This window comes from Amphibalanus amphitrite, unplaced genomic scaffold, assembly GCF_019059575.1.
Source record: "Amphibalanus amphitrite isolate SeventyFive unplaced genomic scaffold, NRLGWU_Aamphi_draft 000839F_arrow, whole genome shotgun sequence".
NCBI lineage: Eukaryota > Metazoa > Arthropoda > Thecostraca > Balanomorpha > Balanidae > Amphibalanus > Amphibalanus amphitrite.
Genome location: NW_024882333.1, coordinates 164,328 through 182,103, shown reverse-complemented (window position 1 = coordinate 182,103; position 17,776 = coordinate 164,328). Strand labels below are relative to the sequence as shown.

The window sequence follows — 17,776 nt, the reverse complement described above, 5'->3', positions numbered from 1 at the left end:
CTCTCCCCAGCCCAGTCCAACTGATCTGTCATCCACTCAACTAACCTGTCCTCCGACCAGCTGACCTGTCATCCGCCCTCCATCTAACCGACCGTCTCTCCGTCCCAGTGGCCGTCCGCTACCCGTCCCCCACTTTCCGCCAAACTGATGTGTCCTCCGTCCAACTGGAATGTCCTCCATCCTCCGCCGCGTCCAACTGACCTGTCCTCTACTGCCCGCCCAACTGACCTGTCCTTTACTGTCCAAACTAAACTGTTCAGTGTCCATCCATCCCACTGACCTGTCCTCCGACCAACTGACCTGTTCTCCGCCCAACTGACTTGTCCTCCATCTTACTTACCTGACCTGTCCATCTAACTAACCTGTTTACTCTACATCAAATTGACCTGATCCTCCTCCCACCTGACCTTTGGTCCTCCTTACTGGCCCGTACTCTACTCTCCTCCCAACTGACCTATCCTCCGTCCAACTGACCCATCCATTCTGACCTGTCCTCCTCCCAACCGACCTGTCCTCCACCCAACTGACCTCCTCCGTTAAACTAACCCATCCACCTGACCTGTCCTCCAACCCACTGACTTGTCCTCCTCCCAACTGACTTGTCCTCCACCTGCAACTGACTTGTCCTCCACCCAAACGGCCATCCCTCTGTCCCGCTGACCGTCTACTTTCTCTTGCCAAACTGCTTTCCAATCCTCCTTCTTCTTCCAGTGTGGCTTAGTGTATGTCATGGCCGGTCACAAAAGGTCAAAGAGTTTTTGTTTTCATTTTGTCTGGACTAGACCCAATTAAGCTTCATCATAATTTTTCGGAAAGCAGGCTCAGACGGGTTTCAGTGAACGTTTCTAGGGTAATGGTTTCGTCATCCTTAATTATTAACGATATTTGATAATGTAAACTAAAATAGATTCTGGAAATAGTACAGTAGATAGGTATACCAATCATGTTTAGGTATTATTGAAAACGCTATATTTCATCGCGTTATATTTCATTACGAAATTGTCAAGCGTGTCGAGTGTCCAGCATAACTGATCTCGATGAAGCTGTAAATTGGCCTAAAAATGTCGTTCTTCCCAATCCCATAAGTTGATTCCGTTTGCTCACAGATTCAATGGCACAAGTTTTTTTTCATCCAGACTGCGACTAATAGTGACGACAATGTCTACCCATAGCTGTTTTTTATATTTAGTGTGACATTTCTCTCGTTATTGTAGTAGGAACTGGGAAGGTCACAAAAAAATCTGGCCTTAGGCCATAGCGACATATCACAACCAGCTGAAGTCGGTGCCCAATTCATGCGCAGCGCTCTTTTCGATTCAATTAATCGCAACGGCTCGTCAACAAAAACCGCTTCCTATAATAGGAATATAGGACTCGGCCTGCTAACTACAAACGATTCACGTGGTGGTATGTGCCAACGCGCCGGTCTCAGTATGGTTTGGTTGGTCTTATTTTAGGGAATATGGGCTGTCTTGATGGACATTATTTTAGACTGCTTATTTAGCATAAACTCACGCACCTGGGAGACTCGTTCCGCTTAGTGACCCACTGACAATAAATCAGATCAACCGAGAAATAGAAGCACGGAACGGCTTACCACCTACCACAGCTGCGTTCAGCAATTTAATCTTGAATGCGCCTATTGAGAGAGGCGGGCATCGCTATCACTTCCGCCACCTTTCGTCATCAATTTGCCATGCTGCTCTCCTCAACCTGTTCTGGCGCTTCTGAACGGCAATTGGCAACCTCTTTCCATCCTTCATCACCCGTAGGCATGTCCCGTCTCCGAGGTCTCCCTGCAGCCTTTACCGGCGGCACTGTGACCTAGCCAGTGACCCACCCCACGGCAGTGACCAGAGACCACCCTGACCTTTCCCTGCCGCACTTTGACCCAGTGTCATACACGGCGTTTGTGGCCTTGGCATTGACCCTCCCGACGCATGGTGGTAATCTATCCAGGACCCCTCCCCCAACGGTGGTGACCCGGCCAGTCAGTGACCCCGGCAGTCGAGCCGTGACCCGCCCGGCGGCGTTGACCCGGGCGGAGACGGATACCTCCTGTCCACTCGACGCCGCCAGTCGCGGCGAATCCCCTCCCCCCCCCCGCCCCTGGCCGGTGACCGGTACGCGTGCAGTGTGCTCCAGATGAGCCGGGCCGCCGGCCGCGCCGCGGGTCCCTGAAGGTCAGCAGCCGGCGGCGGGCCGAGCGGCGACGCCTCCTATAAGGGCGCCGGCCGCCGGGCCAGCAGCACACTCGGCAGTGGTTGTGGTCCGCGATCGGACCTCCGTGATCTCCTCCGTCACTTCACTCAGAATCAGGTGAGTCCCGCACCGGAATCCAGTGCTGGCAGTGTTCCAGGCAGAGTACCTACTCGGTCAGAGGTCACCAACTGCCGCCCGATCGTGCATGAGTGTCTGCTGAATCCAGCGAGTGTGTTCAACACGTGTTAAAAACTCTATAACACTCGTAACTTTTCTAAAGGTACCTCCTCAATTATTCCATAAAAATGTCATGAATTTTTTGTACAAAACGCGTGAATCGCTTTACTTAAAAATCGTTTTCAACCTTTCCCATTTTCATTTACCCCTCTGAAATACGCTTACGAACATTTAAATATCAATATTTTCCGTCTCCGAATATCTTCTTTGATAAGCAAGAACATATTTCAGCTAATATTATTTCGATGTATTGTACCGTGTACCGTTTTTAATTTACTTAACTGCGAAAAGGTTAAAAAAAACTATTTGAGCTTTGCAGACATTTGATGCAGAGCTGTTGTATTTATATCAGTCATTATCATAAAGCTCGCATAAATGCTATTTCAAAATGCAATAAATCTTATGGAAGTAGTGAAAAAGCGATTCATCCTATTCAGTTAGGGCATACCTATACTCGTATGGTCTACTCCGTCTAACTATAACTGCTTTGCAATGCATCCAATGCGCTGCATATTAGAATTGTCCTTGATTCACATTCAACAGGATAGAAAGGGAAAGCAATTTGAAAGTGAAACACATTCAAATGATGCACTAATGCAACACAAATTTGAAATGCGCAATGCAGTGCTCCCCATAAAGCTCCTTTAGCAAGTAAGGTAGGATATCCACTCTCATAATTTTGCGTATTTGCTCTATGTGAACTAAGATTCGGATAATGAAACTTTATTTTATTTTCATAACTATTCCAAAATACAGTACTTGCCCTCGAAAAGTATCGCAATAAAAAGCCATCAATCGAAGTGATACACTTTTGCAAAACGTACTGAAAATTATAATCCTTTCAAGATATTTATATAGTAACTGAATGAATTTCAAATCATTGCCGTTGCAGCTCAGTCTTCTTCCGCTTCAGCTTACATACATAATTCTAGTGTCTCAACAAAGTAATTGAATACCCCCTCCCCTTCGAGATGAGGTTCGCATTGCACACCGACCTTGGTAGGACCTGTGTGCAATATGCAGAGTGGCGATCCAAATCGTGCAACTCATGAGGCCTGCAACTGGTTTGCAATTCCAATACATCTGGGCAGGCGGTCCTCTGGCCGACAGCTCCTGTCGTCTAGACCCCCTCTGGTCCGTGGTGGGCCCCACGAGACCCCGCCGAGCCAAACCCGTCCACGATCTGACGCCACTCTGAGCCGGCTAGGCGGCGAGCGAACAACGTATAATGTTTTGCAGAAGTAGGCGGAAGAGAAAGTAAAAGTGGATTTTGCCTTACACGTATAGATACGCCCGTAACATTACTGCGTGGGAAGAACAGCTCCGCGAACACCACAGCTGCCATCGTCAGCTCTGTTTTTGTCAGAGTTGGGCAATGAAATATTGGTGTTGCAACTTATAGCATTAAAAATTTGAAAACGTGCATCACAAGCAGTTATGGTCTGCATTTACTCAAGAGACATATAAACTGTCACTGTTGAGCAATATAATGGCGTCATGCTTTGAGAACAGTGCCATCGCACAATATCTTCACATAGCGCTACCGTTAAATGGCAAGGGGTCCCCCGCCATAATTTCACGCTCCCAGCCATTAAACACCGTCAAATTGTCCCGTTTTCTGGTGTGAATCCGCCCGTATCTTCTCAACGAAGTCATACGTTCCGAGCGCTGGTCGTGAGCCATACACCATAACGTGCGCAGAGGAGCTGTGATGCAGGGCTTGTCGGTGGCAATTAACCTTTTCGTAACGGTCTCTCGGCCAATTACCCTGTCGTACTGACTTAAAAGTCACCGTCCAGCACAAGAAGAAGATCTATTCTGCTCTCCTCTACACCTTCCAGCCAACTAAACTCACAATCCCCCTCCTGGCACATCCACAGCTCGCAGACACACATCTCACATCATCACCAACCAATCGCGCTGTCATACGTCATATATCTCACATCATAACCAGCCAATCATGCTCCCATACGTCATGCCCGGCCCAGCTACTTGCAGGGTGTAACTCGGCCCTGCCGGCATCAGATGCCGGCGGCTATGACCAATGCTGGGTCACCGGTTCACAGCTCGACGCTGAAGCTGACTCACACTTATACGGCTCACATTCATCCTTGCGTCACGCTACATCACCCCCTGGTTCTGAAGAACCACATTACTCTACATGTTACATGTCATTCAATCAACGCATCAACTACATCCTCTGGCACACCATCGCCATATCTTTCCGGCTCTCTTCGAACACGCGTACCACGCCGCAGCGTCGCAGGCACGAACGTTTCACTCTCGTCTGCGGACACATCGGACCCGGTCGGTGGATCGGGGTCCGGGGACTGAGCGACGCTGGGCGGCCGCGTGTCCGACTCCGTCACATCACTCGGAGCTGGCGACACACACACGCCATCACACTCGCTGTCATCAGACCACTCCACCGTTGGCGCTCGCAGAGCCCCTGGCCTCGGACATTCAGGGACGGTCAACCGATGTCGGAGGTTTCGCACATGTCGTGGGACATTATCGACTTCGATTGTCTGGGCCGAAACGACGCCTGTCACAATACCCTCGTCTGACTTTACAAAACATCGGTCGCCCCGCCGCCGAACCCACACCTTGTCCCCTACCTGGTATACACCGGGTTTCTTCAGCGGCAGGGCGTCACCAGGCTCGTCTGAGGTTCTGCGGGGCGTCACGTCAACGTCTCGGCCAGGGTGTCGAAGCACCCCGTTGATTGGAGCTGTGGCCGGGTCACTGCCATCCTTCGGTGTCACGTTGTATCGATGGACTGCTTCAGCAACGGAGCAGGACTGCCGGGCCACCATCACTTTGATGGTACGATGATGGCGCTCGACGATGCCGTTCCCGCCGGGCTCGTAGGCAGCGCGGAACCGGATGGATACGTCCCAGCGAGCCGCGAACGCTAACATGACCCGGCCACGGAACTCTGTCGCATTGTCCGTGAGTATTTCCGCCGGGGCTCCACGCTCTAGAAACACGTTCTCCAGCTCACTCACAATCTCCAGAGCTCCTGCCCGGCGAAGCCGTCGCCATATGGCGTACCTCGACGGCCCGCAGTCCACCAGCGTCAGGTATGGGTGGCCGTGCACGTGGGTGACATCCATGGCCAGGCGATCCCACGTGCGTTCTGTTCCGAGTGACCCACCGGGCCAGCGCTCCGGCGCCGGGTCAATCGAGGCACACGTCTGGCATCGTCTGACCACGTCTCGCACAGCTGGTTTTGACACCCGCCTCACCCCCAGCTCACGTCGGGCGTACCACAACGTTCTCCTAACTCCTTGGTGACCGATGTTTTCGTGGATGGTGCGGATGTCACTCGCTGAGGCACTTGTGATGGCAGCGACAGCCACCGGTTGTGCTTTGGACGAATCAGTGGTTGGCTGGTCGGCAGTCTGCAGCCAGGCGTTGGGCACCCGCGTCACCTCATCAGCACGGTTGACCGCTGACGCGACCAGCTCGATAGTGACCTCCAGTTCGTACTCGATGACGAGCTGACGGAAAACAGCCACGCGCCGTCGGATAAGCATTTCGGACTGCGCCTTGGTTCGCAGCCTTGCCTTACCCGACAGCGCGTCACTCAGCCAGCGGTGCACCGTCACCGAGTCTGTCCGGAGCGTCAGGCGACGGAAGCCCCATGCTACCGCCAGGTTGACACCGTTGAGAGCGGCATCCAGTTCTGAGATATTGATGTGCACGTCCCTCTCCGATTCGGCACGCAGCCAGGACGCGTCCTCGATGATGGCGCCCGTGTCAGGGTCAGTGAGCACGACACCGCGGGCGATGGAGCTGGCGTCGGTCCACACCACGACGCTCGTCCCTGTCACACACCACTGGCCGCGTGCCGGGTCACATGCTCGAAACCGCCGTGACACCTCATCCACCTCACGTTGTAGTTCCTCGCTGACGATCGGAGTGTCCCAGTCCGGGCTGAGGCGGTTGGCAGTCCGCTTCATCCATGCAGCGGCCGGCCGCAGCCAGCCTGCGACCGGCACATGAGATGTCAGCTGGCCGGCCCACGCGAAGACAGATCGCCGCGTTAGCACGGGTGGAGCCTGCGTTGGTGACTCCCCGTCCCTACTCCACTGGAGTGCCGGCCCGTCGCTCTCGGCGACACGAAGGCCCAGCATACGTGCACCGGTCGCGACCCGCTCCGGCGGCTTGCATGTGAGCCCGAATCGAGCGAAGTGCTCGGCAACCTCATCAGCCGAGACCACCGCTTCGTTGACCAGCAGATCATCGGCGTAAGGCAGCACTGCCTCTGCCAACCCGGGGCTCTGTGCGAGCACCTTCCTGACCACAGCCTTCATGATCAGAGGCGCGATACTGAGCCCAAAGCCGACCCTGGTCAGGCAGTACCGCCGCCCTTGCACGATGACTGTCTGGTACGGCCACAGGGCCGGGTCCACACGAAGCTGAAGAAAAGCTTTCTTCAGATCCAGGACAGCGACCCGGCGTCCGTGACGTCGCCACCTTCGCAGCTCTTCCACGCAGACGTCAGCGTCGGCTGTGTGACGTGTCAGGTGTTGATTGAGTTCCCGATAATCTAACACCGGCCGCACCTTGTCCTTCGCTGCCTGAGTAACCGCCATCAACGGGATCAATCCCTGTGCGGGACCGTACATCGTCTCATCGTATTCGCGCAGCCAGCCCTCACTAATCCACAGCGCCAGCTCTGCATCGAATTTTTCACGCGCACAACTCGGCACACCGTACTGAGCTATCGAGTTTCCAAGCGGGGGCGGAGCCACGCCACCGGCCCATTTCCAACGGACTGTCCACACATCATCGAACACAGCCGTGAAGTCAGTCTCGTCAATCCTTAGCTTTAGCTCCGGCTCCGTGTCGACCGCTCGACACACCTCCCGCTCCGGCGGGACCTCACGCTGCACCACAGCAGCCGTGTCGACCGCACGACACACCTCCCGCTCCGGCGGGGCCTCACGCTGCACCACAGTAGCCGTGTCGACCGCTCGACACACCTCCCGCTCCGGCGGGACCTCACGCTGCACCACAGCAGCCGTGTCAACCGCTCGACACACCTCCCGCTCCGGCGGGGCCTCACGCTGCACCACAGCAGCCGTGTCGACCGCTCGACACACCTCCCGCTCCGGCGGGGCCTCACGCTGCACCACAGCAGCCGTGTCGACGCTCGCAACTGGGTTGTCGCTCCCGAAGCGAACGGATCCTCCACTTACACTCACGCCCTGCAGGGCGTCAATGCCGGTCATGCCCAGCAACACGTCTACGCCGAGCAACCGGGCCGGTACGACGACCGCCCGCACACTCACTGTCGCCCCGCGCACTCCAAGGCTGACCACAGCCCGCCCACAGCACAGCACCGGGCTGTCGTTGACAGCGACCAAGCTGGCGTCACTCCGCTCCCAGCAGGACACCATGCCCTTCCACACCACTGTCTCGCTGCACCCTGTGTCGACGAGTGCTCGGCACTTGCGCCCATTTACATTGATGTCGATGATGGGGGCTCTTGGGTCACTGCGGCAGCTGGCGACGGCGGAGCCCGTGGCGCTGATGTAGCGCCGTCGCCGTGCCCGTTTGGGCAGAGCCGGGCGATGTGGCCTACCTGGTTACAGGTCCAACACCGCAGTGGTGGACGGCGACCCGTCCCTCTGGCTCCCCGCTGCTGCTGTACATATGATGACGGCGGCTGGACGACAGCCACCGATGCAGTCGCTCTCTCCCTGGCCGCCATCGCCAACGTTGACCTAGCGACGGCGACGGCTCGCTCCAAGGAGAGAGTTTCATCTCCAGCACTGTTACGTACTGTTAGCCGCACCTCCGGCGGCAGACCTTGCAGGAAGTGCGTCGTCATCACTTCGTTGGACACTGAACCTATGAGGGATATCAGCCGCTTGACTGATCCCAGGTAGGCATCCACAGACTCGCCCGGTTGTAGACGTCGGTGATACAGCTCATACATAGCCGCGTCGGGTCCCAATGCAAATGCACGATGCAGTTTTTGGCGGACGATTGCAGCATCCCGCTGCTCGGTGGAGGAGAGGGTGGCCCACACCTCGTACGCCTGGTCCCTCAGGCGTGTGGGTATGACAGCGGCCAGTGACACACGACGCAGGGCACACAGCTGTGTCGCCTGCTCCAGCCATCTGACGACGTCACCGCTGCCGTCGAACTCCGGTATTGCCCGCAGATCGAATGCAGGCGCAGGAAACTCTGGTTCCATGGTATTGGTACCAGCTACCGGTGCACCACTGCCCTCTTCTACGTCATAATCACAACACTTAGTCGAGAAGGCCGAAATAGCTTGTCGTACTGACTTAAAAGTCACCGTCCAGCACAAGAAGAAGATCTATTCTGCTCTCCTCTACACCTTCCAGCCAACTAAACTCACAATCCCCCTCCTGGCACATCCACAGCTCGCAGACACACATCTCACATCATCACCAACCAATCGCGCTGTCATACGTCATATATCTCACATCATAACCAGCCAATCATGCTCCCATACGTCATGCCCGGCCCAGCTACTTGCAGGGTGTAACTCGGCCCTGCCGGCATCAGATGCCGGCGGCTATGACCAATGCTGGGTCACCGGTTCACAGCTCGACGCTGAAGCTGACTCACACTTATACGGCTCACATTCATCCTTGCGTCACGCTACATACCCTCAGAGCGGTGATCCAAATGTTTTGCCAAGCGCGAGATTGTCACTGCGGTTGCATAAATGCAGCTGTAAACCGTTTATTTTACCTCTGGCTTCACAAAATTTAAAAGGTCGCAAAATGACCTTCATGCTCGATACCAATTATGCCGTCCAATTTGACGCTCATGAGAAAGTTTTTGCTAACAAAAGCCTCAGTGACGCTGTTATTGCAGATTATTGTGAGGATATAAAAATGTTTGCAAAATTATTTCAATCGATATTAGAGAAGTTTGATTCCATTTTCTTTAAAGGAATACATTCAATAAATTTACTGGAACACTAATGCACCCAAACTTCCCCAAAAGTGCGACGATTGAGTAATTGAGTTTGACACCGCCGGTGGTTCATCTAATGACCTATTTCACATTTCCCGTATAACGACACCCGCCATTAAGCGCCACTGACCTGCGATTGGCATCTGAACTCATTAATTCGGGTGTGATTGCCCCAGACGGCGATAGCGATCGGTGTTTCTTCACGCGGTCACACCGGGCCGGGCCGCAGGTGGCGTCATCTAAACTATCTCAAACTCCGCGGAACAATGCCCTCACAAAGCACGCACCACTGCCGCGGGTGATGGCGGGCAGTCATGACAGCTATGGCTTGGTTCACGCAGTCATTGTAAACGGCGGCTACCAACCGGGCGGCCAACAGCTGGTCTTTTCTAAATTCGTGCGCAAAAAGGCCGTAAACTGTCCAGTTGGCAAACTGTGTTGCAGTGGGCTCGGGGGGAGGGCGGCGGCTCCCTGAGTTCATGGGCCACTCTGCGGAGCAGGCAGCCGTTCTCGGGACCGCCGCGGGCCGCGCCCTGCCGCGCTCCGGCCGATTTCGCGGACCTGTCTGCAACTGGAGCCTCTCCTCCCTCCCCTCCCCTCCCTCCGCGGAGCTGAGCGGCCGAGACGGTTGCCTCACTGGCGGTCACGTGACCGGTCAGCGGCCGCCGGGTCGCGTGCTCCGGAGGGGACAGGCCGGGCGGGGCGGGCTGACCATCAGCCGGTCTTCGGTCGTGTTACAACACATCTGCCATGGGGCGCGGTCGGCCTCGGCGTCATTTCGGACGCTCCGAGACGCGCCCGGCGGCCCCTCCCCTCTCTCCGGAGATCGCTCGGACGTCCCCCTCCCTCAGAGGGGGGCGGGGTGTCCCGGTGCTCCCCTCCTTGTGCCCCGATTTGGTCTGGCGGCCGGCCGAACCAGGCGCGGCTGGTGGGGAGCCGACGGCCGGAGAGTTACTCTCCTGTGAGTCATTGCAGTCGCCTCCGAGAGCATACTTGAACACCTGTTGACGCCGGTAGGAAACAAACCGGACGGATTACCTCACGGCTCGGTGGCATTTGGCTGATGTCTAAACAATGCTGGCTAAATTTATGTTTACAACATTCATGCCATAGCAGCGTATTACAGACATTTCAGGATTGCGTTTGCTCCGTCGCATCCGTCAAATAGTATTTCAGTACGTGTGAGCTTGTAGGCACATCAGTAAAAGTTGAGCCGCTTTCGGGAGAAACTGAAGCGACAAGCCTTTGGTGACAATTCCCATTGTCGGTGCGTTCATTGCGCCACCGACCGGTATGAGTCGTTCCGGCGGATTCCGCCGCATTCCACCGTCGGCCGTTCGACCATGCGTCACGGCCTGGCGCCGGGGCTGCCGCGATCGCCCGTCATATCGCCCGCAATCGCCCGTAATCGCCCCGATCGCCGCCAGACTGCCTTTCTGTGCCGATCTGCGGTAACCTCACGGCAGTGCAGAGGCGTGGGACGAGTGACCCCTGCCCCAAGGTCGGCCTCGGGGAGGTCTTTCCCTGCGGAGGGGAGACAGCCGGCCGGGCGGAGCCGCCGCCGCCGCCGCCCACATCTGTCCCCCCTCATCTCTCTGAGGGGGGATGACATCAGCCGGGCAGCTCCGGCAGCCCACACACCTGCTGTTAACGCGGTGCCGGCGCGGGGGCGCACTGACGAGCACCAAAGATTCCGTAAACAGGTTAAATGATTCAATCAAAATACATGCAAACATAACCTGTATACGGAAACTTGTCAATCAGAGATGCTCTAAAGCTCTTTTGATGCGACGTGCTTTGTCTTTTATTGGTTCACATCAAACCAGTTTGAGATGCGGGGAGTCCTGTTCTCGCTGCTCCCTGTTCCCTGAATGGTCACGGCTCGGCGGCTGACAGGTCTGGTCTCTGTTCCGGTGGTGCTGGGGCCGGTACTGCCTGGCGCCGGCCAGTCACGCGCCGGCCAGCCCCGTCATCAGCCGGCGGGGTAGTCCGGGAAGGAAGCGGAATGGGCGGTCGCCGCCCTCTCACGGCGCTCCTCCCTGCCGCGGCGGGGGCGGCGGCGGGGGCGGGGGCGGCGGTACGTGTCGTCGCTGAGTGATGAGCCAGATCGTGCCGACAAAGTGCCCCGATCTCCTTCAGAGCACCGTACAAGTCCGGCCAGGAGATCGCCCCGGTATGCTAATACCGTGCCCCCAGCCGACCTTGATACCCCAGCATTGGCGAATCCTTTTAGTGGAGCCATGCATAAGGCACGCGAGATAAGAGCTCCGATAGGTTTGGAGCCGAGGTCAGACGTCAACTGCCCCCTGCAACCTGAGACATTCTCCGAGCACTCAGAGATGGAGCTGCTCGCAACTGTGGGCTGGACTGCACGACCCTGTGAATCAAACCAGCAATGTGACCACACCTCTGACGGCCGTCCCCATCCCATGCCTGGCTGCCTAAATCGGTGACTGTGTGTGCCGTGCAGTAGCTGGAGTGTAACAGGTGCCCCGGTACCGTCGCACCCCTCTGGTGCTGCAGCACCGGCTGACAGGACAGGGGAGCCTCCCGACCTCGGCCGGCTGAGGGCACCTCCTGTCGACCTCCGTTCGCTCGCACTTTCATCGGCCGGCGGCGGCGGACTGCCCAGCCACCAGGGCGGGGTGGGCGCCGCCCTGCGGTGCCTGCCGGTCGCGCCCGATTGCGAGATGACCAACTGGAGCGGCCGCCGTACCCCCGGGCTGGAATACATTATCACCAGACGGGGAGTGATGTTCGTGCCGCGGTTGGGAGAGGATCAGACTGACAGCAATTATATCTGGATTTGAAATAGCAAAGCAATCTGAAATAATCATCATCACCAAACGAACCGACTGTAATTTATTTTGTAACACGAAAATATTGAAACACGAATGCCTCGCTTCAATTACGATGTAACGATTACACTTAACTGGCCGGTAGTTGCCCATAAGAGTTGCCTCGTTGCCAACTCATTTACGGCTGACGCCGTGGCGCGCCGCCCCAGTCAGTCCCGTAGTGTGTCGCGCGCTGTGTCCTGGGCCAGAGCACGAGCGGGGTGAGAGCACAGCGTTGGACTCGTCCGCTCGTCATCTGGCCCAGTCCAACGCCGCTGCCGCCGCTCACCCCGCTCTGGCTCTGGTTTCAGGATGGTGCGCAGCGCCCTGCTCGTGCTGCTGGCTGTGGCGGCCGCCTCGGCCCAGTATGATCTGCCCGGCGGCTACCTGCCGCCCCAGTGTCCGCCGGCGCCGGCTCCCGTCACTAAGACCGAGGTCCAGTACGTGACGCGCACCACGGTCAAGCCCGTGGTGCGCCCCGAAGTCCGCTACACCACCAAACAGGTGGTCTCGTCGCGGGTGGTGCCCTCTGAGATCGTGTCGACGGTCGTCACCCAGCAGCCCACCTACGTGTACCGCACTGCCGTCGTCACCAAAACCGAGCTGCGCTACAGCACGAGCGTCGTCCAGATCCCCGGACAGAAGCGCGTCGTTCAGAACACCCTCACCAAGCCGGTGAACAAGGAGGTGGTGACTGACGTCTACCGGACCGTGTACACGACCCTGGTGCAGCCGACCACCCTGGTCAAGACCAGCATCGTCACCAAGGTGAACGTGGAGAGCAAGTACGTGCCCAAGTACATGCAGGCGGTGACGACGGTGGTGGTGCCCGGACCGACCGTGTACCTCACCAAGACGAAGCAGGTGGTGCGCACCAGCGTGGACTCGCGCCAGCAGCCGGCCGTCTACCGCACCAAGTACGTGACGGCCTACACCAGCGTGTACCGCACCGTGCCCGTGCCGGGACCCACCGAGACCTACCTCCGCACCGTCTACCAGACAAAGCCGGTGGTGCGCACCGAGGTGCGCTACAGCACCCAGGTGCTCACCAAGACGGTGCAGCAGCGCGTGCCGGTCGAGGTGACGGTGACGAGCACTCAGTACACCACCCAGGTGGTGCCGCGGGTGATCTACAGTACCAAGTACGTGCCGCAGTACTACACCAAGACGCAGATTGTGGACGTGCCTCGTGTGGTGACCGTCACCAACATTCGCACAATCAGCAGCCGCGTGCCGGCCTACCCTGTTTACCGGACCAAGTACAGCACGGGCGTCCAGTACAGCACGGTGCCGGGCCAGGTGCGCCAGCAGGTTCAGTACAAAACCGTCACCGACTACACCACCATCTACAGCACGGCCACCCGCGTGGTGCCCCAGTACACCACCAAGACGGAGACCGTGAAGAAGCCGTGCGGCTACAGCTACCCCGAGCCCAGCAACCCTCTCCGCTTCTAGACGGCGATCCGGACGGCCAGTCGGCGGGCTGGCAGCAGAGGGGCCGACTGGTCGCTGAAGGACGCAGTCGTCCCCAGCGGCCGGCCGGAGCGGAGGGATATTTATTGGCGTACCAGTCTGAAATTTCCAGCCAACGCGATGCAGCGCTAACAGCAAACATCGGACCCCTGCTGGGGCGGCGACAGGCATCAACAACACGAGTGGATCCGGTTCTCATTATCGAGAAAATGCTTCATTTGATATGACAAACGCTCCAAATTTGTTATGCGTTTGTACTGTACATGAGTGAAATATATGGTCTGTCAAATATCTCCGTTGTTTTGCGTCACTTTCAGACTTTCATCCACTACACAATACACACCTAGGCAACTACAAAACTTTACAAGGTGAGTTACAATTCGTTTCTGTAATGTTACGAGCCTGTTGCGCTTAATAACTTCTTGGTTTGTATCTGGGAAACCCTTAGTTATCCTGAGTGTTCACTCTGTGTTTTTAATAACCTGATCTTCCCAGCCGACTCATTCCCTTTGATCAAGCAGGTCATGACTGTTTACCTTTCATCACTTTCCGACCGTTCCAGTCAAATATTCCAGTCAACTTGCCCTTCTAACCCTCTGTCCTGACCAGACCAGCCCTTCTGTCCTGACCAGACCAGCCCTTCTGTCCTGACCAGACCTGCCCTTCTAGCCTGACTTGTCTGTTCGAGTCGGTCGGTTCGCTGCCGTCCGCTGATGTCGCAGCTGTTGGCTGACGTCCTCCCCCGCCGGTGTTCCAGGATGACGCCCCTGCTGGTGCTCGCTCTCCTCTCGGTCGCCGCTGCCGCGCCGGACGGCTACAACTACGAGGCCCCCAAGTGCAAGATCGAGTACCCCACAACTGTGGTCGAGAAGCAGTACAAGACCAACTTGAAGACTGAGTACAGCACGCGCGTGGTGCCCGAGTACAAGACCAAGTACGTGACGCGTACCAAGGTGGTGCCGTCGTACGTGTACCGCACCGTGCTGCGTACAGAGTACGTTCCCAAGACGGTAGTGCAAAGCGCCACCAGCACCTACGTGCGCGACCAGGTCGTGACGAGCCAGGTGCAGCTGCCCGACCAGTACATCACCAACAACGTGTACAAGACGATCACGCGGTACGTGACGCGCACCCAGGTGCGCCAGGTGGTGAAGACCGCCTACCAGCCGACCACTATCTACCGCGAGGCGGTCAGCACGGCCTACGTGCGCTCCACGGTCGAGGTGCCGCGGTACGTCACCACCACCATCACGCAGCGCGTGCCGGGCCCGGCCAGCACCGCCTACCGGACCGACTACGTCACCAGCACGTACGTCAGCACCGTGGTGCTGCCGGCAGAGACCGTCTACGTGACCAAGACGCAGACCAAGGTGAACGAGATCGTCAAGACCCAGTACCTGCCGGCGGTGACGGTGACGGCCACCAAGACTGACGTGGTCTACCAGACCAAGGTGGTGACGGACGTGCGCCTCAGTTCCCGCTACACCACCGTGGCCGTGCCCGTCTACTACACCAACACCCGCGTCCAGCCGCTGGTGAAGACCAACTATGTCACCAGCAACAACGTCCAGTACACCACTGTCACACAGGTGAGCCGACTGAGGTCATGGGGTCGCGGAGGGTCACGGCTGTTCACTGGGGTCACGGCTGTTCACTGGGGTCACGGCTGTTCACTGGGGTCACGGGGAGCGTCATCGTCAAGTCACGGGGCTGTGCCGGTTGGCTTTCGGTTCGATGCGCCTGATGGCGCTCCTAAACTGGCCAGCTGTGTCTCTGACATCACCAAGGAGAGGCCTATAACGTAAACGGGAAGTTGTTTGGAATATTTCTGGGTTGGGGTGTCACTGCGGCGGTGTGTGGGCTGGCAGGGTGGGTGTAGGAGCTCAACAAAGGCCACCTCCCCTGATATGATCGACACGTAATGAAATCCGCCTCAGCGAAAAGGGAGAACCGTCATTGTGAAAACTAGCAGCGCGGTTAGCAGAGGAAGGGGACATCTGATAATCAGTCAGAGCCGTTTGTTTACTGTGAAAGCATAACAAAGCAGCATTGTGGTGACGGATGCACTAGGGAGTTAGATTCGTGTCACCTTTTTCCATGGCGACTGCCCCCTGTCACATTGCCACACACTTCCTGTGTGTATTTCGGCCTCGCTCTCTGACCATAGCTCAACTGAGAGCGATGTGCGCTGTGTTTCATGTGCCCCTGCCGTCGACTGACCACCGCCCCTTCCACAGGCCCAGACCAAGTACGAGCAGAGCACGCGCTACGTGCCGAAGACCCAGTACGAGGAGGCCACTCAGGTAGTGACGGTCAAGGACGCGCCCCGCACCGAGTACCGTACCGTGCCCGTGTACGTGACGAGCACCGTGCAGCTGCCGGATACCTACACCACCGTCTACCGGACCAAGACCGTGCAGCGGCCCGTGCAGAAGGTGGTCAGCGTCACCCGGCCAGAGTACCGCGAGACCACCGTCACCCAGACCGTGGAGGGCAAGTGCGGCTACAGCTACCCGGAGCCAACCGTTCAGCTCCAGTACGGCAAATGAGCGGCCGGCCGGCCGGCGCGGCGCGGCGGCGGCTCAATAACTTATTGACGGGGCCGGAGGACAGAGGGCGGAGGGCGCGGCAGAACAGTGTGAGGAGCGTCTCAGAGGACGGCTCGTGATGAGGACGGGTCCTCACGGAGCCGGGTCTCGGCCACAAACTCCAGTTGAGCGCAGTTATTCTTTACGGGCCACGCTTCGGTTTCTAAATTATCACAAACCGATGAAACAGCAGCGTGGAAATTGATTGATGAAACTGAAATACAATCTGACTGTGTACCTGTTGTGTTTTTACTTCTGAAATACCTTGACACATGAGAGAACTCACGAAGCGATGCGAATGATAGGTATCAGTGGAACGGTAAATCACTATCACCAACATTAAACGCATCCGCCACATTAATGGCATTCCAGGGAAGGGATGTTTCTAATTTATATGCCTTATATACCTAGGCTCAAATTTACCACCAAACTCATGTTCAATAACAACTGCATGTCCATCCGCGTCCGGTTGCTGATGAGAAGTATGAACCTAATACATAATGCATTGCATGGTCATTGGTCATTCTTTTAGCTAACGCACGTGGGCACCCAGAGACTTGGGAGGAAAAAGGGGCTGTTCAGTCATTTTTTCGTTAAGCACTTTGAATTAGGTGGGATGAGTGAAGGACAGAGATCAAAATAAACTTAGGTTCCTATTAGTGCGGACGATTGGTATTTATGTAAATGAATATAAAGCCTTTTCCAACGCAGGTACACAGTATGTTCCGTTGAAGCTAATGAACAGGGTCTTACCAGGACATTTTTCAGAGTTTGTTAAATCGTTAGAGCATTCGGTGTTTTGCACACCTTAGCCAGAAATCATATACCTACCGTTACGCTGAAATCGTTCATTCGGGAGTTTCAATCGGAACGAACGATCTGAACGATTGAATGTTCTAAGCCAATTTTCGTTCTGGGCGATTTGATACGGTCGATAACAATACGACATTAGGCAAAGATATTCAAATACATGTCGAAAGTTTAAACGATATGAACGATGTCTGATCTCACTGTGTGGAGGAGGTCTACTAAAAACTTGTCAATAGGTAGCTGTAGGCCATAGGTACCATTTCCCCCATTTTTTCTCAATAGCATGTGTAATTAAACATGTGTAATACCGCTACTACATTATACCTAACTATATAAAGGATAGATTTAGGTTGTAGGCGCAGTTGTAGGTACGATATCTCTCAGGCCCATAGACACCGGACTGATAGTGGGTCTGATCTCATGAAAGCCAATCAATTGGCTATGATAAGCTTAGGATTTCCATTTAACCCGGGCGGGCCCGGGGGTAATCCCAACCACTGCAGCCCGGGAGGGGGGCGTTCCCCCCTGTCTATCTCCGTAAATAAGGGAGCTACGGAAACAAACGCGATATCAAACGAAAGTTCCTTACGAAACGATTCTAAAGCATCTAAAATTTTTGACCTCAGGTCAATTTTCAAGGTCAGAGGTCAAGGTCAAAGGCAC

The 17,776-nt window shown here is 56.0% G+C and overlaps 2 protein-coding genes across 3 annotated transcripts; both read left to right on the top strand.

The window, feature by feature from the left end:
- Positions 1-1,938: 1,938 nt before the first annotated feature.
- On the top strand, positions 1,939-16,540 carry LOC122366919. 2 transcript variants are annotated; one of them, XM_043339584.1, is made up of 3 exons: positions 1,939-2,319; positions 14,473-15,304; positions 15,953-16,540. In XM_043339584.1, the coding sequence occupies exons 2-3, from the start codon at positions 14,474-14,476 to the stop codon at positions 16,262-16,264; spliced, it is 1,143 nt and encodes a 380-aa protein (XP_043195519.1). In that variant the 5' UTR covers positions 1,939-2,319; position 14,473; the 3' UTR covers positions 16,265-16,540. The 2 variants fall into 2 exon arrangements, with proteins under 2 accessions (XP_043195519.1, XP_043195520.1); XM_043339585.1 differs by having other exon boundaries at positions 2,135-2,319; positions 12,554-15,304.
- On the top strand, positions 12,555-13,697 carry LOC122366914. The gene has a single exon (XM_043339572.1). The coding sequence runs from the start codon at positions 12,555-12,557 to the stop codon at positions 13,695-13,697; it is 1,143 nt and encodes a 380-aa protein (XP_043195507.1).
- Positions 16,541-17,776: the final 1,236 nt, after the last annotated feature.

Excerpts from the sequence above, each read along its gene's own strand:
- LOC122366914 (XM_043339572.1), top strand. The coding sequence starts at position 12,555 with ATGGTGCGCAGCGCCCTGCTCGTGCTGCTGGCTGTGGCGGCCGCCTCG.
- LOC122366919 (XM_043339585.1), top strand. The coding sequence starts at position 14,429 with ATGTCGCAGCTGTTGGCTGACGTCCTCCCCCGCCGGTGTTCCAGGATG. Across the intron at positions 15,305-15,952 it reads AGTACACCACTGTCACACAG|GCCCAGACCAAGTACGAGCA; the intron begins GTGAGCCGACTG and ends CCCCTTCCACAG.